At 43.1% G+C, this 27,903-nt stretch overlaps 1 protein-coding gene across 1 annotated transcript; it reads right to left on the reverse strand.

The window, feature by feature from the left end:
• Positions 1-763: 763 nt before the first annotated feature.
• On the reverse strand, positions 764-22,149 carry ABTB1 (ankyrin repeat and BTB domain containing 1). Its single transcript, XM_075183645.1, has 12 exons — positions 21,904-22,149; positions 20,342-20,404; positions 19,623-19,678; positions 19,221-19,365; positions 17,858-18,017; positions 16,246-16,291; positions 14,843-14,959; positions 13,908-14,023; positions 6,503-6,601; positions 5,318-5,485; positions 3,356-3,556; positions 764-2,530 (listed from the first exon to the last, which is right to left on the reverse strand). Exons 1-12 carry the CDS (start codon positions 21,957-21,959, stop codon positions 2,324-2,326), a joined length of 1,434 nt encoding a protein of 477 aa, XP_075039746.1. The 5' UTR covers positions 21,960-22,149; the 3' UTR covers positions 764-2,323.
• Between the last annotated feature and the right edge of the window lie 5,754 nt (positions 22,150-27,903).

Here is a 27,903-nt window from a genome sequence, read left to right on the forward strand (position 1 = left end):
GTCTTCCAGACCCTCCAGCCGGCGGCGCCTCTTCTCCGCGGATCTTCCAGCTGCTCTAAGGGCAGGGGCGCTCTCAGCCCCTACAAGGGCTCCCGGCCGGCGTCTCCAGCGTGGCCCTCTTCTTCTCTTCAGGGCGGGGGCGCTATTAGCCTTGACAAGGGCTCCCCGCCGACGTCTCCGGCGGTGAGTGACAGTGGCAGGGTAGCTCCTCGCCCTGACAAGCATTGGCCGGCATCCTACTGTAACATCTGACGGGGATTTTTCTCTATGTGATTGTCACGGTAAGAATCCCCTTTCATTATTGATTTACACCTATAATCGGAAGGCATTTGAAACAGGAATAAATAAGGAGACGACTTCTATACAGGATTGTAACCAGACACAGAACAAGTTATTATGTAAGTCACAGAGTAAAGGGGTGCGGAGATTACTGCTGTAATTGATTTATTTCAACCATTGCACATTGATTAGAGTTCTGCGTTTATGCCGGAAATTGTGCGTTCTCCAGCGGATGTATTACGAAGTCTGTTTCATCTATAACAGTCACATGCACACATTTGATCGCAGGTATTTTAATTATCGTTTGTTAGGTCGCACTAAGATTTGTTTCTGTTCTGCTCCTTTCACTATATAACTCTCAGTCTGTGGCTTCCTTCTGCCTCCATTCCCCTCCTCACATCATGTCACTGCCCCTGTCACATGCAGCCCTGTCCTCACTGACAATCATACAGGTCAATTTGCGAATAAACAGGATACACACAGATGAGAATATGACATTAAGGATTTAATGCAATAAGGTGATCATATTTTAGTCAACACACAGCTTTAAATATGGCTTTTTCAGACCATTACTAGACGTGGTGCATATTTTTACAATTATCAGAAATAATCTTCCCTTCCAGATTTAATTATTTGTGTCGTAGCTACTTGTGATAAGACTATTAAATTAGAAAATTATGTTATTCAGTATGACCCTCCTGAGCCGTCACGCCCAGTCAGCATTCATCCAAAATATATGTAGAGGGAGTGACTCCAAACATCCTGGGTTACACTGAGAGTGTACTCAGGTATACATATAACACAAATATTAGTAAGTGTGCTATTACTGTCAATTTATAGTATATGGTCATTATTTTACCTAATTCGCCATTTTGAACTCCCTAAAATTACACATTGGAACACAAATTCGGTGTAATTATTAGAGTATTCTTATGCAACAGTCCACATAAAAGGCACAGATTTTAAATGCGGAAGAGACGCTCAATAAATATGTTTTCCACATAGGATGTTGGTATTATTTTATATAGACTTAGACAAGGATACACCCAGAAGCCCCTCATACACAATGACTCTCACCCAGAGACCTAAGTGAACGACTTCACATTTTCAGGACATTGCAGATAATATGTGGACATGACTAATGGTGATTATAAGCCCTGAATGACTTACACCCACAGAAACCATTTGTTGCTATTTACAAATGAATTATGGGTCTTTATGTAGTCCCTTTACCACAAGAATACTTCTAATAAGTCACAGACAGGTCAGGTTTTTCCAGTACCATGAATGAGTTCCAACTGCAGAGATAAAATATATATATATACAATGGATGTTTAACCAAGTGTGCGAGAAGCAGCGACCAATCAGAAAGGCCGATGGGTCATGAACGGCCGCACTATGCGGCGTACTGTGGAATATACCGCGTGAATAACAGCCTCAGCCAGATAGGCAGCGGACTACAGCCTCCGTGAAACATATAATCCAGGCGAGAAGTGAGAACTGTAATAGAGTCTACCCATGTCTGCAGAGTGGAAGCAGCCATTTTGTGTAGGATTTTTTTTTTTTCTTCAATGCCGGCTAACTAATATTCACTAGGTGCTAGCAGACTGATCGGCTGCATGCTTATAAAAAATTTATTCCAGAGTGGCTGCTTCCATTGCAAATGGGTAACCTCGAGCTGAAAAATAAAGTGATGTATACAATGTATTCAAATGATATTTAAATAAAAATGAGGAACTGAGGCCCTGTTAACAGTCATGGGGATTGTTACACGGTATTCCTGAGCTTTGGAAGATTTCCCGAGTGATCCACTAGTCACAAACACATAGTAATTAGAGAAACCAGATGTTTTAATACCGTGAGGCCACGAGACAATTCATGGTAGAGGATACAGTCTGTAACTAAAATCAATTTGATATAATGGTCACACTTGGTACATATGGATTGGGAGCCTTGTAAACAGCATTTCATACACACAGTCCCCCCTTCCCATAGCTCCCCTCCCCAGTATAATACTGTAATCTGTATAATGTCCGTTGATCACTCAGCATTCCAGCCCCAGACTCCCTAGCAGCCCCTCTAAAGCCTCCAGCCGCTGGTTAGCCTCCTCAATGGCGCTATAGGTCTGCACGTTGCTAGTGATGTGAAAGCGGATTTCATCAATCAGCGGGATGGAGTCTGTCTCCTGCCGCTCCTCCACCGCCGCTGCGTCGTCTTGTACGGCCACAGCGAACTCCTCCGAATCCACCAGCTGTGGAGAAAAGGCCGTAATGTTACAACAGGTTGGCGGGTCGTCCTGCTTCGGTTATGGGAGGAAAAGTACTTTATGTTGTCCTGAATGACCGGAAGCAACATACAGACAACAGTCATCTTATTACAAAACCGGCAGTCTGTTAAAGGGGTTTTCACCTTCACATTAAGCCTGTACAAAAATCATCCCCCACTTTTTTTTTTTCCGGCATTATAGAGCCAGTAACTGTTTCAGTCCTCTGCGTTCCTGGAGTTCAGCGTCTGTTAGGCGGGGGGTGGAAAACCGAAGACATTGGCTTAGTGCGCGGCCCCAGGCTCTGCCTGAAGAACCTTACGGGAACGCTAAACAGAATGCATACATTCTACTTAGCGCTCCTGAAGTGCCGGTAATATCTGTGAAGGCTCGGGATAGTCCATTAAACGGTTTCTCGGGTGGACCCGGCTAATGCCGAAACTCGGAGGAGGGAAAGAGCAGATCACTCCATAACCTAACTTTCACTGCTGTATCTACTGGCTTCATTCTGTACATTTAAACCATGTATTTATTATATCAGGAGACTTATTTGAATTCATTCCTCAGGGGCCAGGGCCACTTCTGATCTCTCCGCCCTGGATACAACTGGGGAAAGAAAATAAAACAACTCTGCCCAGGCGTAGTAGGCGACCGCTGAAAAGCACAGAGAGAATCTATAGCCGTAAAGAAACTTATTTGGTAAGAGTTGCAGGAAGGTGCTTATAAGCTACTATATAAAAGCTACCTGCAGGTGGATAACCCCTTTAAGAGACATGTTTGGTTTCTTAGTACCTGTGGATGCAGGTTCCTTACCTTCTCGATGATTCTCGCCATGTACTCCGTGCACTGATCCTCCAGACGGGTCAGCTGAAACAGCTTCGCTATATTCCAGATCCCGATCACGCTGTCCTCATCCAGCATCTGCGCCAAGATCTTCCCGCACAGACGTTTCAGCCCCAACAGCAGATACATGTCTGCCACACAAAGCACCTCGTAGGCGTTCTCCGGAGACAGCTGAAAGCAGAGGGGAGGGGGGTGAGGTTAAGGGGGTCAGACAACAGGATGGGCGGATATAAGATTCAGTACAATGTCACAAACACTGATGAGTCCGTTATGGGAACAAAGTCGCTGCTCTGGTTCTGAAATGAGCTTTCGGGACACATCTACTGGCCTTGAGCACAAGGGTTCAGGACTGTGGAACGCTAGAAGTCCCTGTTAGAGACATAAAGGGTTGTGGTACACCAATATGCTACAGATGGTCTTTAGAGGAAAACTGACCTCCGTATAGTGATATAATGCCGGAACGTTCACATAATAAGATATTTAACATTCGTTTTTAATTTTTTATTTTAGCAGCACACACTGTATTGTATGTAGTCCATGTTAACGTGCTCACATACACGGATCATGGAAAGCCAGTAGATGTAAAGTGTATGTGACCAATCCCGATTTGGATCTTTCAGATTAGGATCAATCCGGCCGCTCAGCAGTGTCCAGTTTGCTCACACCAGAGGCGGAAACTAGGGATCTGTGGGCCCCGATGCAGGGAAGCGGGGAGGAGGGAATCGGGGGCCACAGCTCACTAGATCCCCATGCAGTGGGCCCCATTATCTCCATGGGCCCCGATACACCACACCTACTGCACCAATGGTAGTTCCTCCACTGGGTCACACACAAAGCGGCCACACTGGATGAGGTTCAGACAACTGGCACTTGGGATCTTTTCCAGGCCCACATTGTGACTTGCTTGCGGGATTGGAGGATCGCTGCACACACAGGCCAATAGTCATCCTCTTATCGCAGTCACCATATCATATAATGAGCCAATCAAATTATCAGGCTCATTTTGGAGTCGCACAAGTTGCGCTATCATGACAACTACCCGAAATAGCTGCAGGCAACGCAGCATTAACGTAAATTCTCACTGAGCTGCGGAATCTCTGAATGCGCCATAGAAGGTACAGAGGCGTTTGGTTTACAACAGCATGTAATCATCATTTATTTATAGAGCGCCAGCATGTAATAATCATCACCAACATTTATATAGCGCCAGCAGATTCCGTAGCGCTTTACAATTGGGAACAAACCCATTGATAAAACAATACTGGGTAATACATAAAGAGAGGTAAGAGGGAGCCTGTAATGTGCCTGTATCTCTAGTACAAACGGATGTGATAAGCAAAGAGTCACTTCTACCGTTGGCCACCCACCCACCCACACACACCAATGAAAGTAGTTCAGGCACAGTTAAATGGCCCAATCTTTAGAAGAGTTCCTTAATTACAGTAATCGGTTTACAAAAACTTTTTTTTATTAAGTGCCCTCTTATGCCTTTTTATTTTTAAGTCAAGGACCCCCTACGGTCTGTAAATATTGAATAATGACCGGCCCCATTTAACAGGCTGAAGTCTACCTCCAACCTGCCGCACTTACCCCTACAGTGCATGAAGCAGTCACAGCAAGAGAAGCTCTCTGCTGCCCCCTGCTGGGATATTTTGTTGGTACAGAACAGTTTAAATACCTTGAACAGAAATCTGCAATTTAGCTTGTAAGTGGCAACAACTTTATTTGGGAGTGTTAAACAAAACATAAGAATAATATAATGATGCAGGTGTTAAATCAGAATAATAAAATAATAATAAAGAGCTGGTAACAATAGGCTGATAGCAGCTATAGGAAGGTCATTAATATCTTCACTAACTAAACTGTAACCTGCCTAGTAACCAGAGTGTGATTGCCGTTACTGTAAATGTATTATAAGGTATACAACCTCACCTCTGTGTCATCGCTGTATATATAATACAGGACCCGCGTGAAAGTCTCCTCGGTTATATTGTGCAGGGTGATCACTGGGATGCTGGGCTGTGTCTGCAGCTCCTGACTCTCACAGAAGTGATCCTGCAGCAGAGCTTTGAAGTAGTCACTTCGGCCACAGAAAAAAGACTGGAATAAAAAAAAGACTGAGGTTATACTGTGTGACATCAGCCATAGCAATAACAGCGCCACCCACTGGTAACACCGGGTACAGTAAGGGACAATAAGATCTGTTTAATACATTCATTCGTCTAGTAATGTTCTAGCATCAAGTTATGTTGGGAAGGGATATGGGGACGCTACTTACAGATTTGGCAATTACAATTCAACCATTCTACAATGTATAATGACCTTGATAAATTAAGTCATTAATGTATAACAAGGGCTGTCTATTACCGAGCCAAATAATATATATTAAATAACCAGAGTGTGTAGATATCACTAAAGACGTCCACCATGGCCTCTGACTCCTCTGCGGCAGGATAGGAGTTTCTTCTCTCTTACAGCACAGGCAGAGTGGGAATGACAGACCTGCACACTTGCGGCACTTATACACAGTGTAGATTGGTGGAAGGAGCAGGGCCGCCCACTGTAGTCTCAGTTTGTTTCTTTAGCTGTCCCAGTTCCCAGTAGGAGGTATGGCTTTAGACATGTGTTGGGAAGAGTTAATCTACTAAAAATTATATTTCAAAGCTGCAAATGAATCCTACAGAAACACTCCCAACCCAAAAAAGATCAGTAACCGTAATTGTAAAATACTTCTATTTTAAATCCTCCCCCCCCTCCCCCTCTATTGCCCTCTGGTCCATATAAGATGGCACATAGCTGACAGTTTCTATTGCTCCCCCCCCCCCTTCCCCCTCCCTTGGGTGGCAGCAAGGAATCATCATCACATGAGATATAATAGAAGTAATATACCCCCCCCCCCCCCTTCCGGTCTATAGCCTAGAACAGGGAGGTGCTATTACGTGTCAGCTGAGTGCAACGGTCACGGCTATTCAGTAGATATGGGGAATAGCCGTAACCAGAGGAACTTGGGGGACTCTGGAGGGGGCTTCTCACTGTCAGGGAAGTAGAGAGGGACAATTCAATAAAAATATTTTAAAATTTAGGTCTTTAAAATTTCCTGTCTTGCTTGATCCTTACCTTGTGACACAGAAAGTTGTAACCCATTATCCGGAAACAAACATCGGGGTAACTGCAAAAATTATCAGTACTGTCAAAGGGCAGCTCCCCGAACCCCACCTAGAAGAACCAAGGTCAGATGTGAGATACTGCAGAACGGGACAGCACAACGTACATCACACAGCACACCAAGAATTAATTATATTGTCAAAATGATTCAATCTGCCCAAATCAGTCAGAAACATGTGTGGCCAAGATCCACTGCAATTCTGGAAGAAATTCACTAAAAATACCCATTTTCTTGCTGTAAAAGTGTAAATTAGTGACCTTTACCTTCATATAAACAGATAACAGGGACCATGTTTTTTTTTTTATGGCGTTTGCAGCTAATTTACATAAATAAATATTCATGTTAGTTTGTATAAGGGATAAGAAAGGTGTCATTTTCTTTACCACCTCAGACAGGAAAATGGCTGCACACTGCTGGTTAGAAGCATTACGAATGCCAAACAAAATAATCTAGAGTTTGGAGGTATATATGTTCATATGACGGGCAGCACAGTGGCTCAGTGGTCAGCACTTCTGCCTCACAGCGCTGGGGTCATGAGTTCAATTCCAGACCATGGCCTTATCTGTGAGGAGTTTGTATGTTCTCCCTGTGTTTGCGTGGGTTTCCTCCAGGTGCTCCGGTTTCCTCCCACACTCCAAAAACATACTAGTAGGGGAATTGGCTGCTATTAAATTGACCCTAGTCTCTGTCTGTGTGTGTGTGTGTGTGTTCAGCGCTGCGGAATTAGTGGCGCTATATAAATAAATGATGATGATGATATAGTCCAAAACAGCGGTGGGCAACAAGCCACATACAGCCCCCCTAACCAGAGTACTTTCCCCATCTTTACACCTCTTCTCAGTGACTCAGTCACAGAATCTGTGCAGTATATTCACAATTTCTAATGTCTTCTCACAAACATGTGAGAAGACAGGTTGGACTTCCGATTTTATAATGTGACGCGTCTTTGCAAAGGGAATACGTTGCAAATAATGAACCCGAGAGGCCCTGAAAGACTGTTATCATGTTCTCTGTGCTTCCATCCTGCCCAGTCAGGGGCGAGAAACCGGCCCAGCAAACCTGCCAGTTACAGTCTTTAGGAAATGATCCCCGTCGTGCGGGTCTACATCAGTTACATAGCCCTTGTGTCCTTTAACTAATGTCCATACTAAAATGGCCATGGGGTCATGTTCCATGATGTGGAATAGATTCCATATGTTCCATTATGGCAGAAAATCCTTTTACACATGAAGGATATTTACACAACTAGATATTGTCAGTTTCCCACAGAACGCGACTGAAGTGACAGTACTCTACTACATATTACACATCGAGGTTCAGTCCACACCCAAACATCAATCTTTAGTGGATGGTGACCGTACAAAAAAAAAAAAAAAATACTGAGGTAAACATGGTAACAAAATAGCAAAACATTATTTTAAAGATCATGATTTGCACTCCATGATCATTAAAACAAAAGGTAGCCCACTAGCTACAACTTCATATAACTCAGCAAGCATGGCTTATAGAGAACCGGCATCACACAGCGGAGGCAGCCATTTTTGGTGGGCTGGACACATCATAACCATGATAACGTAGTCACCACTGTGAGATTAAAGATTGCTAGTGAAACGAGAGACTATCCTCTCAACGCACAACATGGCTGCCTCCATCGTGTGCAACTGCTCTTTAATAACATAATTGTTTAAGTAATCTTTGTTTCCAATCGTAAAGCGCTACGGAATCTGCTGGCGCTATATAAATAAATGATAATAGTTTTTATTGAAAACAGAAAATAAAGCCCACTGATGCTATAAAAGGATATATAAGAGATAAAAATAGTAAACCGACCTTTTAATCCAATTTTCCTACAGCGCAAGACTAAAATTGGCAACTGTTTAATGTATTGAAGAAAACATGTTTGTGTGATCGTGACATGGAAAAAAACAAATCAATTTTACAGTAAACGACGAACACGACAAACAGAAGCGCATTTTAAATGAGGAGAAAATTGATGCATTCAGCAAGAAGAGCGGTTATGAATGAGTAACAGTGTAATTACACATAAATCTCTAACAATGAGGCGAGTTCCTTTGTGCGACTCTTGTGAAAAGTGACAGAATTATTACACACACCAATGTAGCCGTGATCGCAGGAAATACTGGCCTTCTGCATATGTCCATGCTAATAACGTAAGCGGTTCACGATATAGGGCGTGGTTTAGAGGTGAACGCAAGAATATTTGCGCCACAAAAAAACGTGAATTGTGTAAAATTTGTCTATATTCCTTTATAAAATGGAGCACATCTTACACTTGAACGCCCCGGACCCTCCTCTCCAAGCGCAATTTCAGTAATGTAGCAGCACAGAGAGAGGCAAGTCATCCACGCCCCTTAGAGAAGCCTCCGATTTTGCATTACACGCATCTAAAAGATACGTCTTTTAGTAGGCGATCTTTGTGCAAGTTTCAGAGTTGATGATAATGGGCGCATTTTTTTTGCACTGGACTTCTATATACATTAGATTTAAAGTTGTACTTATAATAAGATAGGTGCATGTTTGTATATATATGCAAAAGTTGCAATTTTACATTTAACTTTGATTACGACCAAAGAGCCACAGAACTAAAAACAAGTGTACAGATCACAGATCGTGTACAGATAATCGGTGACGCTGGAGCCGATTGGGAAACAAGAAAATCTACCTGAACATTTAGAATAAAAGGCAAACGACTGGAACAAGTTATAAAGAAACATAAAGGATACTTATAATACAGTTATGTGCAATAGGTTCAAAGAATACTTTTACTGCTTTACTACTGGTCCATGGTGGATTTTATTCAGAGCGCCACGTTGGCTCCTGGTACCAACGGTTAGTTGCCAAGATAAATAAATACAATATTAATGCTAGAGGGGTCCATGACGTACATCTAAAACAACAATGGTGGAGGTGTGAGGGGCACAGAGACCACCACAAAGCATCTTATTATTGGACTGCAGAGAATTGCCCCGGGCCCTGCTCGTAGCGCCTGCGTGGCAGTAAGGAGGTACCAGAAGACTCTCTCTACCACCCGGTCAGAGGTGGGAAATTCAGCACGGAGCCCTTCTGCCAACAAGGGCATCAATGTGCGAAATATAACTGGCAAGTGGGGGGTGCAATGAGTGGCTGGAAAATGAAACGCATGTGACACCGGGGAGGAGAATGTCCTCTGAACACAAAAAAGGACAAATCCTTATTCCAAGCCCAGGAATACAGCTATATACTTATACTAGGAGTATTATCCCTCTAATGTGTGGAGGGGGCACTGTGACACTCCCACTATCCGGCTACATGTGACCCAGGACCTGCCAATCACCCACAAGTAATGTATGCTCCGGTGTTTAAACATTACAGGGAACTTGGGCTCTGGAGAGTTTTTAAAAGCCATACAAAAATAAGAAATAAAATATAAAAAAAATTTAAAGGGGTTTTTCGATTCTTGATACAGGACCTAAAGGGACAAAACGGCAAATTTGTAAATATAATGAGCACAATTACTCTGCGCATGAACCAAACAATAAGCCACATATCGCAGAAATGTTCAATTCATCGTAGAATGCAAAGGACACTTACTACAGCCTATGATATCGGGGAGGGGAAGGGGTTTATGCCCATAGTCAATCATCATCATTTATATAGCGCCACTAATTTCGCAGCCCTGTACAGAGAACTCACTCACATCAGTCCCTGCCCCAATGGAGCTTACACTCTAAATTCCATAACATACAGACAGACAGAAACACAGACAGAAACACAGACTAGGGTCAATTTGATAGCAGCCAATTAACCTACCAGTATGTTTTTGGAGTGTGGGAGGAAACCGGAGCACCCGGAGGAAACCCACGCAAACTCCTCACAGATAAGGCCATGGTCGGGAATCGAACTCATAACCCCAGCGCTGATAAGCAGAAGTGCTAACCACTGAGCCACCTTGCTGCCCAATGTCAATGTACAGTAAGGTCGTGCCACTCTCGAGCGCATACAGCAGCGTCCGATTCACCTGTTCTTCAGCCATATCTCTGGCTCCAGCTACAGGTCAGGTGTAAGTGCTGATTACTAGTGATGACGGCTGTGTATGCAGCTAGAACATGTGTTTGCGATCAGGAGCAACTGTAAAACTGTAGTGAATGGAAAATAAAAAATTATATAAAAAAAAAAAAAGAAAACACTTATTCTTTAATGCTTTGTCATTAACGACTATATTAACAGGTGACCTCAAATCAAGTTTTTTTTTTCTGTGCGTTGTTTTGGGACTTAATATTCCAACCTGCAGTGTGTCGTCTGTTAGAGCAGAGCGCACCTAGACCCGTATCCAGGGGAGGGCTGGCAAATTTTACCACAGGAGCAAGACTCAACTCGGCAGCCTATTGGGAACATTTTAAAGGAAAAAAATGCAGGTGGACAAGTGACCCAGCGCAAAGTAGCCTAATATGGGACCAGCCCAGGGGGTATATACCCCTCTGGCCCTACCTGTATCTTCACATCCGCTCCTTGTTGAATTGGGGCGTGTGTAGACCTGGTTTACGTGCGTTTTAAAAACAAACGCACATTGCGCTCAGTAGGAGTCAGTTCCAAGGTGTTTAACTTTACAATCAATTGTTTTACAGAAGCCGGACCTGAATGACAGGCCTGGTACAGAGTATAGGTTCTATTCATATCCAATCTGTTATTTTATTACATTCCTGGATACAAGAACAGAGCTGGCACTAACGCCCCCTATGGGACAGGCTTGTGGCTGTAAGCTCACGTGTATCTTATATCTGAGCCTCTGCTGTGAACGCAGGGTTATGTCTTAGGTAGAGGCAGAATACAAGGACTGGGCCCTGTCTGTAGAACCAGGACAGATACAGCACTCAGGGCAGCCGTGCCCAGACACAGACAGTGAATCCTCGACCCTTTGACGTTCCCGTCCTGCATATTTATAAAGCTCAGTCCTCAGGGTGTCCAACAGCCAACCCAACCAGAAGATAAAACATTCTGTTCCCGAAACATGAGCGAAGTTATATATAGCAGTGCGAGGTTGGCCAGGGCACGCTAGGACATGAATATCTCCTGTAGGCTGGGCACAGCTGGGCACACAGACGGAACTGCAGAAAGGGTCAAACACAGTGATTTTGTTTCACACCGAACCAACAAATGGGATTAGCGGCCATTCTGTGGAGTGTGCCGGCCATAAGTGATTGGCAGCGGGAAGCCCGAGCAAAGAACAGGCTCCGGCTGTGCCCGACTCCCACACACAACCAGGCGCGGGTCCATTTACCACAGGGACATACTGCTTAACCCCTTCACCACTTACTGCAGATATCGGAGGCAGGATCACTAGCCAGTGACTGCGGCGGAGCAGTGTATTAACCCTTCCTTTATTTGAGTGGGTAACACCTTGGCTGATAAAAGGGTAGGAGGTGGAGATTAAACAGGCCACGTCTTTCCGTAGTGGGAGGAGCACCCGAAACCCTGAAATTGAGTTACTGTGACTTCACTGGCCCCGCCCTGGTGTACTCTCTACTCACTCTAGCAGCAGGCTGCCATGTTTGAGATAGAAGGTTCTCTATCCAAACAGGCAGACAGTGACTGACAGCTGGGCAGACTTGCTTTGCAGAAATGCAAACACTCCAGTTATCTCATGTATATTAGTAGGACAGACAGGGTAAGGGAGAGTTTGCCGATAGGTGAGCAGGAAGCTGGATTTATAGAGACTGCAAAAGTAATGGATGAAACTAATTAACAGAGCAGCAGACAATGTAAATTGAAGTTGGAAACTATGAAGAGGGGCTTTAAAAATTAAAGCTGCAGCTAGTTCCCCGTGTAAAGTGCTTGTTCCTACTGATATCAGTCTTGCCGAATAAACAGGAGACGGCAGCTCAGGTACATCATGATGGGTACAAACTGGATTATAGGGCCCCCATTCAGTCTGGCCATGCCCATGCGGCTGTACAACTTTCTGCCTATTGGTAGTCAGAAGACAGCCGAATACACGATTCTGTGAGCACATTTTCCTTCATACCAGATAATGACCATCTTATCACTTAGATCCATCCTAATATTGAAGAGTTGCTGAATTATAGGATTTGATCGTTTACACAATCATGAATATCAGTGCACTAAGTATAGGTGACAGGGGCAGCCATCTTGTTTGCAGATTGGGCCAATAAGATGACTTTGTAATCACAGGAGGATAAGTTGTAGTGAACGATGGACTGCACAAATAAGATTGAAGTTTCATTCTCAGCCATGTGAGACGTTAACTTGCTTTACCACCAACTGTGGAAGCAGCCATTCGGGGGGAGGTGGACGTGCAGGACTCAAAAAAATTGTGACAATTTTGGCCCAGCCCCCGAGGCGTAATGACACAATCGCCTTATGGGGCCTTATGCTGCGATTCTCAGCATTTTGGATTTAATTCTGCCCACTTCACGAGGAAGTGGGCAGATGTGGGAGGCGGCCATACTTTCCCAGGAGTCTCACCTGGAATCCAGGAGTCTCCCCAACATTCCGTGAGAGTTAGCAAGTATGTTAGTCTTAGAGTCAGTTTTTCACAGACTCATAGTGAATTCATGGGCCGAATTGTTGCCTCCATTGTGTGTAGGTGACAGTTGCGCTTTAAAGACCTGATTCATTAAGGAGAGCAAAGCATAAAAAAAGGAGTAACTTTAAAACTGGGCAAAACCTTGTTGCATTGGAGGGGGAGGTAAATGTAAAGTGTGATGGCAGATTTATAGTTGGGGTAAGGCATGTTCTAGATCAACTTTACATTTCAGTGTAAAAATAAAGCTAGCAAGTATTTGTGTGCTACATGAAAAAACAGCCAGTATTTAACTTATGTGCAAAATAATAAACTAATTTGCACCCCTTGTATTGTAACATGGTTTGTCCCGGAGAACATTTACTCTCCTTAATGACTCAGGCCCCAAGTGTCTACAGGCATATGGTGCAGTGTGTTAGCAATCTGTGTGACAATGGTTACAAGCCCTTACATGCCTTCTGACACTTCATATATTACTATATTAAAGGTTACATCATAATCCTCTCCCACCTAACCGGCATTGTGTCATACCCAATAGGCCAGGTTCATTTATGATCAGCTAGTTTCGAAAACCATATTGTTATAAATCTGAAGGAAATTTTCATTGAGGGTTGATTGATGCCAAGTAACATAATATATAATACATAGAACACATTATCCTCACTTCTACATGTAGGTAGAACAGTAAAAAGTGATAAAAACGTAGAGGTCCCCCACAGTTATCAGACAAACGCCCTTCGTGTTACTAATGTTACAGATCACACTAATGGACATAGGGGAAGGACATCAGCAGGTCGCTTATATAGAGATCTCACCCGCAGCTCAGACGGCAGCGCACAGTCAGCCAACATCGCCAGGTCCTCGCGCAGACATCCGTTCGCGGACGGCTCCACCGTCAGGACTTTCACACAAGTTCCAGGCTTGGAAGAAACTGGACAAAGAACACATTCCCCATGTAACATTTATTATTCAGACCTTAAAAAGGGAACGCAAAGCCACCAACTGATAAGAAGTTTTAGCTTTCTGCTGCCCTTTGAATGAAAAATAAGAAGATAATGAATCTTCCCAACCTACCTACTTGTGTGCTGATGTTCTCAGTGGGTAAGTACCAAGAAGCTGTGTTTAGATGTTATTTTTCAACTATCAACCAAGTCTGCAGAATGTCTGATCTACTAACGATTAGTTTTAAAGTATGCCCAAAGTTCTGGAAACAATTATGCGTATGAGCTCTTAGTATTCATATGTACAGTAAACATTTTAGGAGTGTAAAAGATATTACAGACAGAGTAATATCCTGGGTGTTAGAAGCCACGTAAGTAACGGATGGGTGAAGGAGTTAGCACAATAACAGTTTTGAAATGTCTGTTTTTTGCAGTTTTCTGAGCCAACCGTGATACCCATAGCTATCCTAGATTCAGTCTTGATAAATATAATGCAACTTGGACGGCCGATGGCATAAGCAAACCGAGGTGGGGGGGGGGGGGGGGGTGGGGGGTTTCCTAGTGCCCTGGAAACCCCCCTTCAAGCCTTGGGCACTGTATAATTGAGGTGGCTGGACCCTGCTCCCGCTTCACACAGCTCTGCTTGAAAAGGGAGAGCTGCGTGCACCTAACAGTAGTGCACGCAGCATTGCCCATGTATATTATGGGGATAGGAAGAGCACTGTCTAAAATTATAGCCACGCCCCCATGCATGCTGGTCACCCCCACTACAAATCCTGCGTTTGCCCCTTTATGCCCTACCAACATACCAAACTCATAGACCTTTTTACACTTGTCCTCCAGCTCGTCAATGAGATCCTGCAGCCGGCACTGTTTGGCTAATCTCTTACAGTCCTCCACATGCTCTACGTTGATGTCCAATCGACCTGCAGAAGAGGCAACAATACAAGAAGCGAAGGATCGTAGAGAGTCTGTTATATTACAGAGAACCTTGTACACGAATAGGTAAAATACAGTCCTAGAAGACGCTTATTGAGCCGTCACCACTGCTACGGAGCACCTTAATAACGAGAGACGAACCTCAATAGGCTTCGATGACCCAACCAATCACCAATTCTCTTAACCATTGCTTCACACTGTGCTACAGATTCCATCTAGGATACTAAATGATCAAAAACTACCAACACTGAACATCATGTAATCTCTCAATAAATATTAGACTACGGGTGGAATTCAATTGACTGCAAGGGTTTTTTTTTCCCGCCGGGTTACAAAAAAAAACCTGCGCAGGTTTTGACCCACTGGCACGACTGTTTTTAGCTACTGCCTTGTAAAAAATCGTGCAATTCAATTGTAAAACAAGTAAGCCAGTTCCCCACGCGTTAATCATTGGTGCTTGCAAATTTTTTGGGGGAGTGAAGGGGAGGGTTTAACGCAGTAATATATATTAAGAAAATGCACTGGCATACATTTTATTGCATTACACAACCTTTCTATTTTATATTATCTACATACAGTTCTTTTTTTTTTAACTCAATTTTTTTATTTGACTTTTTTTTTTTTTACTATACAATCATCTATAACATGACAAAACACATTAGTACATACATATTAGTAAATCTAACATACATAAATATTAGTGTGTTTATAGTTTTTATGAAAACATTTTTACATGCTGTTTGTAAAAGAAAATCACCTTTTTTATGTTATAACATAATTTTTTTTTATCTTATTACATGATTTCAAATAGTTTTCTTATGTTTTAAATTTTTTGCACAGCCATGAGAGGTGCGAGATAAAACTGGATATTTGACAGTTTACCGCGCCAAAAAACAATTGAATAGCTTTTAATGCTTCTCCCTCCCTATACTTTCAATGGATCTTCTACTTGTCCACGATAGAACTGTTTGTGCAAAAAAACACTTCGTTAAAAATGTAATTGAATATCGGGTAAAGTTAACCTGCTCTAAAATGAGTGAAAACCGCGTTAAAATGACTTCACACAGTATAAAAAAAAAAAACGCGGTCAATTGAATCCCCTCCCCCCCCCCACATGTCTTAAAGTTAAAAAATAAAGACTAAATTGGAGTACAATTCTAATGTGAAATAACTGCACAGTTCTATTATATAACACACCCCAAACAATCCCATAAAGTTGGCACACAATAAGACGACGACAATGACTTTCAGAGTACTTCCTTCGATAACTTACCTGTATATAGGTACTGAAGAATGGAACCAAAGGCAGCTGGGTTTATCTGCGGAGACAAATGGCTATTTACCCAACAATGGCTGATATAAGTGTGATATTATACGGTGCTCTTTATGGTATTGAATTTGACTGCAATTCATCAGTACGCAGATTTACAGAGTTCTATGTTTATTCCCCATTGGAAGATGACAAGTGCAAAGTAACTAAAAGGAGACTTCATTCAGAACTAGGTTCTTACTGATACATGAATAGAGCGGCTATAATATTAATGCAAAATTAACTAAAAAGGAGACTTCATTCAGGACTAGGTGCCCTAAATTATTAAATGATGCTAACACACTTGTCAGTTTCAAGCAGATCCAAGCTAACGCTCAGTAAGAGTGGGCGTCTGGTCCAGAGAAGTACATTTTTCTAAAAGTATGCATTTAACAAGATCAGGACCTGTCTAAGTGTGGAGATAAAATACTATGGACATTATATACAGTGACCAAACGATTTGTCTTTACACGCACTATACCAGTGCTCAAAACAACACCAGTGATCATGTGCAACGGATTCCGCTCCCTCATCCCTCTATGTTGGCCATAACCAACGCTGTAATGAGGGAAAGCAGGGGGGGGTATTAATTCATTGAGTATATAAGGGAAAGGAGGTAACCTATGCAGATAGACACTCCAACATTTCCAAAAGTTTCCTTGTCCTGGTACATGGCTCCATAAGTTATGGGAAGTTGTGTAGTTGTATTATTAGAACTCAGATTTATTCATATAACCATTAGATGAACTGCATAGATAATAAAACTGACAGTGCCCCTACATTACCAGGGTTGTAAATTATACTGTGCAAACACAACATACAGTCTAGTGAGCGATACCGACAATCCCAATATAGATTCTAATGTTGAAAAAAAAACAAAAAACACACAACCAAGCTATTTAATAATCCCAGGTTGTGCTGTAAAATTATAGTTAGTACTAAATGGTTAAGGTTTGTAATGTCTATGTAACAGGATATTGTATTATGTGGTTAGGTTTACTCAACAGATGTACATAATATGAACACATTATGTACATCACTATTTGGGGACATAAAGGATAATATCAAGAACACTCTGGGGCATTTCAACCCTAAGGGTTGTAAGGGGGATATATATTACAATGTCTACATAAAATGTTCCCCATTATGCTTTTAGGATAGCTATAATAATCCTTTAAAATATGCCAGAGATTGTAAGTTCTTTGCCACAATGCAACATTGTGCAGCATCCGAACGTCTGTGCTATATAAAAGGATAACACATTATAACCGGCCTTTACGGTTTCTAAAGAAAGCAAGATTTCTCCGTAGACCATAGTCTGCATTTAATCACCATAAAAATATTTAAAAATTCTTAGGTTTTTTTTTTTTTTTTCAATAATGATTTTATTAAAGTTTTTTTCTTTTTGTTTACATAGTACATACAAAAGACAACAGAAGAAAAAAAAAAAGAACCTACATTGTAAATTACAAGGGAGAAAAAAGGGAAGGTAATCAAGCGGAGGGGTATAGGGGGAGGCAATACAAAAATTCTTAGTTTTTAATCTTTGTTTGTATTTCTAGGATGTCGGGCTTACCAGCGGATGCTTCAGAGCAATCATTTTCTTTCCCTTCCACTTGGTCTCGAACATTTCGGCAAAGTACGGGCTGCGAGCGCTGAGGACGCAGCGGTGAGCGTAGAACGACTCGCCGTGGACGAGGAACGTGGTGTCGCTGTACGAGCCTTGCTCCAGGAGTCTGCGAGAGACAAGCGAGGAAGAATTACCGTCCATGACAGGAATTACAGCTCCATGTTAAATACTTCAGGCTTCTGTCAAAGCGCTTTCTGAATTTGGGAATAACGTGATGAATATTTCTGCCCCTGACACGAGGAATTTTTTGTTTGTTTTTGTAAACGGAAAAGGTGAACAAGCATTGCCTGATCCCAGCTATTTATGTTATTATTGGCTTCTTCGTTCTTGTTATAGTGAGGGCTAATAACTAAAGTTGGATGCACGAATCTGTGTCACCTAGCGGTGCTTTAGACAGCACAATTTTATTGCATCGCTACTCTGCTCCTTCCACTATATAACTCAGTCTGTGACTTCCTGCTACCTCCATTCCCCTCCTCACATCATGTCACTGCCCCTGTCACATGCAGCCCTGTCCACACTACCACATCACTCATCTCCTGATATACTCTGTGCTGCTGGGGACCCTGCTCCTTCCACTATATAACTCTCAGTCTGTGGCTTCCTACTTTCTCCATTCCCCTCCTCACATCATGTCACTGCCCCTGTCACATGCAGCCCTGTCCTCACTAACACATCACTTATCTCCTGATATACTCTGTGCTGCTGCTTTCCGTTTACCCTGCTCCTTCCACTATATAACTCTCAGTCTGTGACTTCCTGCTACCTCCATTCCCCTCCTCACATCATGGCACTGCCCCTGTCACATGCAGCCCTGTCCACACTACCACATCACTCATCTCCTGATATACTCTGTGCTGCTGGGGACCCTGCTCCTTCCACTATATAACTCTCAGTCTGTGGCTTCCTGCTGCCTCCATTCTCCTCCTCACATCATGTCACTGCCCCTGTCACATCACTCATCTCCTGATATACTCTGTGCTGCTGGGGACCCTGCTCCTTCCACTATATAACTCTCAGTCTGTGGCTTCCTGCTGCCTCCATCCCCCTCCTCACATCATGTTACTGCCCCGGTCACATGCAGCCCTGTCCTCAGTAACACATCACTTATCTCCTGATATACTCTGTGCTGCTGGGGACCCTGCTCCTTCCACTATATAACTCTCAATGTGTGGCTTGCAGATGTGAGTTAAACATCATGCAACTCGTAGGTTTTGTGCAATATACTCCTAAATATGGGGTAAGGGGAGAAAAAAAACAAAAGCCAACACCAATGCCCATTCTTTAACTAAACCCATGCAGCAGTTACCTCTGTAGGAAGTCATCATAGTAATCTCTCTGCATGCACTTAGCCGTGATCTGCTTGTACTCTTTCAGAACTCTACGAATAGTGTCACTCAGTGCGCCGTATAAACAGCGCTCGCCATCAAACGTGTTCACTTCACACCTAGCACCTAAGAGGGAGGGAAAGAGTTAAACATTAGTGGAAGAGTACGGTCATCTACACAGCGCCGTGTTCATCAGAACATAGCCTATCAGTTTACAGGCACTTGCTCCTAGTGAACAGATTGGCTGAACTCATGAATACTGCAACTCACTGAGGAGTTCTTGGAACAGAAAAAATATAGTCACACGAATAATGAGTCATCACACAACATGGCCGCCTTTACGGTATGTGTAGGCGACAGGTCTATGAAGTGAACTTGCTTACCGTTGGATAAAAGGTACCGCACAAGTTCCTCGTGTCCACAAAGACAAGCATAATATCTTTGGAAAAATAAAAAGAGGAAAATACATTTATAAACAATGGTTATGTTATAAAGACATAAGCTGGGTACACATCTACGCGGTTATTGTGCAGATCACACGATTCACAACCATTTGGTCAGATATCACAATAGTGTGCACGCTCCCACGATCATGTTTTATTGTACAAAAACACATCGCATCTGCTGATTTGGTTTTATAAGCTTCCTAAATATCACGATCAACGATGTCGGGCAAATGTGGCAGTGTGTACGCACTCACGGCCAGCAGCGTAGGCAGATATCTGTAGAGTGTACAGAGTCATGATCCTTTCAGCAGATAGTTATGAGAGATGAAGGTAAATGATATAGGTGTGTGCACATGAATCTACATGCTGATCGGGATTCTCAGTCGTTGGTGAAATCGTTACAGAAATTATTTAGGTGTGTACCGTACCCAGCTTTAGTATAGTAGATCAAAACTAGAGAAAACCAGAGACTTTAACAACGTTATATAACAAGATTTTATTAATTGGTTCTATTAATACTTTTCATTATACAAAAAAAAGAATCAATACATTTACGACAAGTGGAGATACAGATAATATATGGATAAGCTGACATACCCACCCCCCAGGAATATACGTTACTGAACCTTAAAAGGTCGTTTTTGTATGAAGCTTACAAGGGAGTACTGTCCCACTTGTCCCGTACATTCAGTTCCACGTCTCTCTGCTCCACAAGGTATCTGAAGAAAAAGCACAGAGAGACTATTGCAGATACTGCACTCTGCCAAATAACTAACTGCAGCACAGCGCTGTTCTCCAGGAAAGGTTGAGCGAGGGGGGTGTTCTCGATGCAGCGCAGTGTTGGGGGATCTCATGTCACCAGCTGCCTCATGTGATGCACAGACTGATAGCCAAGCAGGATGTGATCAACATCCAGGGGCTGGCTGGCAAATTGTAACCTGGGGAATGAGACTCAGCTCAGCAGCCTATAAAGAGAGGGGGGGGGGGGGGGGGAAGCAGGTAGCCCGATAGCCCACTATGGGACCGGACCGGGCACCCCCAGCCCAGCCAACCCCTGACAATATCATACCAAGGCTGATTTCCATGGGAAGAGAGCGTGCATGGGCCAAAGACAGGAACAGGCAGAGTGCTGAGACTCATAGGAGATTAAGTAGAATAACACTGAGGGTAAATATGTCAGGTGCATTCCACGTTCTCAATAGCAACGGCTGCACGGTGAACGCACTTTCCCCGGAGTCTTCTTTATACACAATTATACAGTTTTAATCATGAGGTCTGGTTACAGTCCAAGAACTGCCAGAAATAGCCCCCAGTGGGTCTCCCTTATGCCCCCCAGCCAAGTGTAACTCACAGAAATAACTACCAGTGGGTCTCCTCCGTGCCAAATGCAACTCCCAGAAATTGCCCCCTTGGATCACCTCTATGCCCACATCCAAGTGCAACTCCCATAAGTCACCCCAGTGGGTCTTCTCTATGCCCCCCAGCCAAGAGCAACTACTATAAATCACCCCAGTGGGCAGAGGCGGAACTAGCGAGCTATGGGGCCCGAGGCAGGGAGGTGGGACTGGGGCACCTGATTCTCTGCATCTGCCATGCAGTGGCCCCATTATCTCCCTGGGGCCCAGTACATAGCACATGCAGCACCAATGGTAGTTCCGCTACTGCCAGTGGGTATTGTCTATGCCCCCCAGCCAAGTATAAGCAACTGCTATAAATCACCCCAGGCAAATGCAACTCCCAGATATCTACCCAAGTTTGCAGGGCCGTAACTATTGCTGTGCGACAGGGGCGATCGCCCAGGGCGCAATGCTGAAGGGGGCACAATTTAGGAATATTTTAGGTTCATTTAGTTAAAATTGAGTGCTAGGGGGGGGCATTTGTCTTTCTCGCCCCAGGCGCTAGAATTCTAAGTTACGGCTCTGCAAGTGGGTCTCCTTTATGCCCCTGGGCCAAGTGCAACAACCAGATATCGCCCCCAGTTGGTCTCCTCTATATCCTGGTAACTCCCACCAATCTCCTGTATGGCTCCAGAACAAGTATAACTCCAGCAAATACCCCAGGGGGTCTCCTGTCTGCCCCAGACTGGTGCCAGTCCCAGCAAACCATGGGGTATAAGGCACAGTAACCGGGGCAAGGGGGAGACCCACGGGGCAGTCTGGTACTTGCCCCAGTAACTGCCCCAGTCACGTGGCCCCGCCCCCGGCCGAGCTCCGCTCACCGCACTCGGAAGATGTCGCCCTTTCTGCAGCTGCTGAACAGGTCGTTAGTGTCCATCGGCCCGGGCCCGGCGCTAGGCGGAGCGAGCGGCTCATTGACCCGGCGGGTTCTTAGCGCAGCGAGCGGAAGCACCGGGAGAGGCGGCGGGGGCTGCGGGCGGTCACTGGTCGGAGGCCACAGACGGAGCGGATCCTAATACCAGCTGCCGGCCTCACTGACAGCTCATAGCCCGCCCCCCGAGACACTAACGGCGCCCACCTGCCAGACAACCAATCATCTCCCGCCCAGGACACAGGAGACTCCACCCACATGACACCGGGCACGCCCACTCTAGCCTTATCTGTAGAGAAGAAACTTGGCCAAGCCCCGCCCCTTGCTGTAGGAATTCAAGTATGTAAATATGTCAGATATGTCACCTGACACTCCACATATCCCAGCAGTATATATAAAGTGCTCTATTTATCCCAATATTATATATACACCCTCTGTATATCACAACAGTATATATACAGCCCTATGTATACCAATATTATATATACCCCCTCTGTATATCACAACAGTATATATACACCTCTCTATATATCCCAACAGTATATATACAGCCCTATGTATACCAATATTATATATACCCCCTCTGTATATCACAACAGTATATATACAGTGCTCTATATGTTCCAATATTATATATACACCCCTCTATATATCCCAACAGTATATATACACCCCTATATATGTTCCAATATTATATATACACCCCTCTATATATCCCAACAGTATATAGACACCCCTCTATATATCCCAATACTATACATACACCCCTCTATATATCCCAACAGTATATATATATATATATATATATATATATATATATATATATATATATATATATATATATATATATATATATACACCCCTCTGTATATTACAACAGTATATATATATACCCCTCTATGTATCCCAATACTATATATACACCCCTCTATATATCCCAATATTATATATGCACCCCTATATATATCCCAATATTATATATACACCCCACTGTATATATATATATATATATATATATATATATATATATATATATATATACCCCTCTGTATATCACAACAGTATATATACACCTCTCTATATATCCCAACAGTATATATACAGCCCTATGTATACCAATATTATATATACCCCCTCTGTATATCACAACAGTATATATACAGTGCTCTATATGTTCCAATATTATATATACACCCCTCTATATATCCCAACAGTATATATACACCCCTATATATTTTCCAATATTATATATACACCCCTCTATATAGCCCAACAGTATATATACACCCCTCTGTATATCCCAGCAGTATATATACACCCCTCTATATATCCCAACAGTATATATACACCCCTCTATATATCCCAATACTATATATACACCCCTCTGTATATCCCAACAGTATACATACACCCCTCTGTATATCCCAACAGTATATATACACCCCTCTATATATCCCAATACTATATATACCCCTCTATATATATCCCAATACTATATATACACCCCTCTATATATCCCAATATTATATATACACCTCTCTATATATCCCAACAGTATATATACACCCCTCTATATATCCCAACAGTATATATACACTCCTCTGTATATCCCAATAGTATATATACACACCTATATATATACCAATATTATATATACACCCCTCTATATATCCTAATATTATATATACACCCCCTCTATATATCCCAATATTATATATACACCCCTCTATATATCCCAACAGTATATATACACCCCTCTATATATCCCAATACAATATATACACCCCTCTATAAATCCCAATACTATATATACACCCCTCTGTATATTCCAACAGTATATATATACCCCTCTATGTATCCCAATACTATATATACACCCCTCTATATATCCCAATATTATATATACACCCCTATATATATCCCAATATTATATATACACCCCACTGTATATCCCAACAGTATACATACACCCCCTCTGTATATCCCAACAGTATATATACACCCCTCTATATATCCCAATACTATATATACACCCCTCTATATATCCCAACAGTATATATAGACCCCTCTATATATCCCAATACTATATATACACCCCTATATATCCCAACAGTATATATACACCCCCTATATATCCCAAAGTGTTTAACTCCCTCTATATATCCCAATAGTATACAGTGCCGTAACTAGATATTTTAGTGCCCTGGGCGAGACAGGGCTTCGGCGCCCCCCATCTAAGTGGGAGTGACATGGGCCGAGTGGGTGTGGCCAACCTAATGTGGGGGTGTGGCTAGCACTTTACTAAAACAATTCTGTTACACATATTTGCAAATGCATGAATATATATATATATATATATATATATATATATATATATATATTATAATCTATTAATATTAATTTAGTCCCATCTTTGCTACTATAGCAGCCTCCACTCTTGCACCAAATTTAAGCTGGTGCCTCTATTTAAAGAGAATTCTGAGCACTTCTCAGTGCCAGAATATATATGTTCATCCTTGCTCCTGCATTTTGTTACTACTGTGATTCCCTGTGTTTCAGACCCCTGCTAGTTTGACCATCATGCACCCACCCTGTACCTTTGATCACGCTACTACATGACTATAAACAGATAAACTAACATTTATCTACTAATTTATTGGCTAAAATGACACTTTCTTAATTATTGACGAATTATCACTTAGCTACTTCTCTTTCATTTTTACAGGTGTACTTTCCACACCCCCGCCCTGGAACAATAAATTGTTAACTTTTCCCAGCCCCTTTCCCACTCCCTACTTCTCCATTCCCTCCAGTAGTTTACTTACCATAGAGTGCCTCTTCGCTTCTCCATGCCGGCACCTGTCGGCTCTTCTGCAGTGAAAGCAGCGTCACATGATTAGGTCACGTGACCACGTCAGCTGCAGGGATCCGGCGCCGCTGGTTGCGGCTGTCTTCTGGGACCCGTAGAGATGCCGTGTGCGTCTTTGGTATATAATCTCAGAAAAATACTTCAGTCTTGGGGCGGCCATTGCACCCCCTTTGCTTTGCGCCTTGGGCAGTCGCATCGACCAACCACCCTCGTTGCGGGGCTGATAGTATATATACCTCCCTCCATATATCCAAACAGCATATATCTTCCTCCATACATACTAGTACGTTAATTGGCTGCTATAAAATTACTCAAATTGACCCTAGTCTCTCTGTGTATGTTGGGAATTTAGACTGTAAGCTCCAATGGGGCAGTGACTGATGTGAGCGAGTTCTCTGTACAGCGCTGCGGAATTAGTGGCGCTATATAAATAGATGATGATGATGATGATATATCACAACAGCATATACCCTCCTCCATATAGATTCCCAACAGTATACACCGATAATCCACAACATTACAGCCACTGTCGAGTGAAGTGACTAACATTGATTATCTGGTTACAATGACACCTGTCAAGGGGTGGGATATATTATACAGCAAGTGAACAGTCAGTTCTTGGAGTTGATGTGTTGGAATTAGGAAAATTGGACAAGTGTAAGGAACTGAGCAACTTTGACAAGGGCCAAATTGTGATGGCTAGACGACTGGGTCAGAGCATCTCCAAAACGGCAGATCTTGTGGGGTGTTCCCAGTATGCAGTGGATAGTACCTACCAAAAGTGGTTCAAGGAAGGACAACCGGTGAGTTGGCGACAGGTTCATGGGCCTCCAAGGCTTATTGATGCACATAGGGTGTGTAGGCTAGCCCGTCTGGTCCAATCCCACAGCAGAGCTTCTGTAGCACAAATGCTGAAAAAGTTAATGCTGATTATAATAGAAAGGTGTCAGAGCACACAGAGCATCGTAGCTTGCTGCGTATGGGGCTGTGTAGCTACAGACCGGTCAGAGTGCCCATGCTGACCACTGTCCACTGCCAAAAGCACCTACAATGGGTATGTGAGCGCCAGAACTGGACCATGGAGCAATGGAAGAAGGTGGCCTTGGTCTGATGAATCACGTTTTCTTTTACATCATATGGATGAACAGGTGCATATGCGTCATTTACGTGGGAAAGTAATGGCACCAGGATGCACTATGGAAAGAAGGCAATGTTCTGCTGGGAAACCTTGGGTCCTGGTATTCATGTGGATGTTACTTTGACACCTACCACCTACCTAAACATTGTTGTAGACCAAGTACACCCCTTCATGGCAACGGTATTCCCTGATGGTAGTGGCCTCTTTCAGCAGGATAATGCCCCCTGCCACACTGCATTGTTCAGGAATGGTTTGAGGCACATGACAAAGAGTTCAAGATATTGACTTGGCCTCCAAATTCTCCAGATCTCAATCTGATCGAGCATCTGTGGGATGGGCTGGAGAAACATGTCCGAGCCATGGAGGCCCCACCTCACAACTTACAGGACTTAAAGCATCTGCTGCTTATGTCTTGGTGCCAGATACCACAGGACACCTTCATACCTAAAATGTTGCCCTTGTTCTCTTGTCCAAGGCCATCTTCAAATTCAGGATGGGTGGGTTGGGTGATGTCAGTCGTGTCATCACCCTTCTTCACCCACATGAAATGGGCCACTGTGCTCTTCGGTGGGTGTGATATGATGATGCAAAACGCATCATAAGGCCTCCGTTGCTGTGCATCAACGCATTTCACACCAGGAGAATTGCGGCCTCTCTAAAGAGTCCGGAGTTGTTCTCACGGATAAAATCAAAGGTTCTTCCATTGTTGTGTCATAAGATGAGCTGAGAAGCGGTGGTGGTGTTTTGGGGGTCAAACCTGGGTCTGTGACTACCTTTGGGGGGGGGGGGGGTCTGTGTTAAGTGAAGGGCCACTTTAACTAGTGAATAGGGCCCACTCACACCATGTGCGGCAAATGCATACAGGGCCCGGAACATGCAACGTCAGCTGCCGAAAGTCATTCTTGAATAGCTGGTACTCTTTTGTTCAATGAAGGGTAGCAGCCAATAGGAATTCGCTAAACTTAAATAAGCTCCAATTGGCTGCTGGAGCTCACTGAACCAAAGCAGCCAGACTGGACAGTCATTGGCTGTATTACCTGCTACATGTGAATAAATTTGTGCAGCCAACATCACAAGCAACTGATTTCCAAGGACAGTCCCAAGTTTTGTCCAAAGATATGTCCCAATTTTTCAATATTGACCAAGTACACAATAAAATTCTTCTTGCTGTGGATGTCAGATGGAAAAGTTATTCTATTAGCCATATTCTGTGTGCGTAATACATGTATTTAATATTTAAAGATACCATGTATTCAATGGGGTCCACTGAGACTTCTATCATGGGCAGCACAGTGGCTAAGCGGTTAGCATTTCTGCCTCACAGCGCTGGGGTCATGAGTTCAATTCCCGACCATGGCCTTATCTGTGTGGAGTTTGTATGTTCTCCCTGTGTTTGTGTGGGTTTCCTCCGGGTGCTCCAGTTTCCTCCCACACTCCAAAAACATACTAGTGTGTTAATTGGCTGCTATAATTTTTTTTTTACCCTAGTCTCTCTCTCTCTCTGTTTGTGTGTGTGTGTGTGTTAAGGAATTTAGACTGTAAGCTCCAATGGGGCAGGGATTGATGTGAATGAGTTCTCTGTACTGCGCTGCGGAATCAGTGGCGCTATATAAATAAATGGTAATGATGATGATACATGAGACTCTGTGTCTATGAAACCCATTTTAAAATGTTGGCAACTGTGCGTCCTGTTATTGACACTTTTTCGATAGCTGTATATGCAGATATATAGACTGTAATTGCAATGGTGACATCTAGAGGATAAAGGCAGGTACTGCACTCCATTAAAAAGATCATACAATGATCAATAAATATAATTACAACTATGCCCTATTTTCTAATTAAATAGAAAATTTCAATATTTAATATTTCATTTTGCACAATATATTTCAAAACTGTATTTTCTTTAGAGATGCACCAAATCCATATTTTAAGATTTGTCT

This window comes from Mixophyes fleayi, chromosome 8, assembly GCF_038048845.1.
Source record: "Mixophyes fleayi isolate aMixFle1 chromosome 8, aMixFle1.hap1, whole genome shotgun sequence".
Lineage (NCBI taxonomy): Eukaryota > Metazoa > Chordata > Amphibia > Anura > Limnodynastidae > Mixophyes > Mixophyes fleayi.

Excerpts from the sequence above, each read along its gene's own strand:
- ABTB1 (XM_075183645.1), bottom strand. The coding sequence starts at position 21,959 with ATGGACACTAACGACCTGTTCAGCAGCTGCAGAAAGGGCGACATCTTC. Across the intron at positions 20,405-21,903 it reads GGCGACATCTTCCGAGTGCG|ATACCTTGTGGAGCAGAGAG; the intron begins GTGAGCGGAGCT and ends CTTTTTCTTCAG. Across the intron at positions 5,486-6,502 it reads ACAACTTTCTGTGTCACAAG|TCTTTTTTCTGTGGCCGAAG; the intron begins GTAAGGATCAAG and ends TTTTTATTCCAG.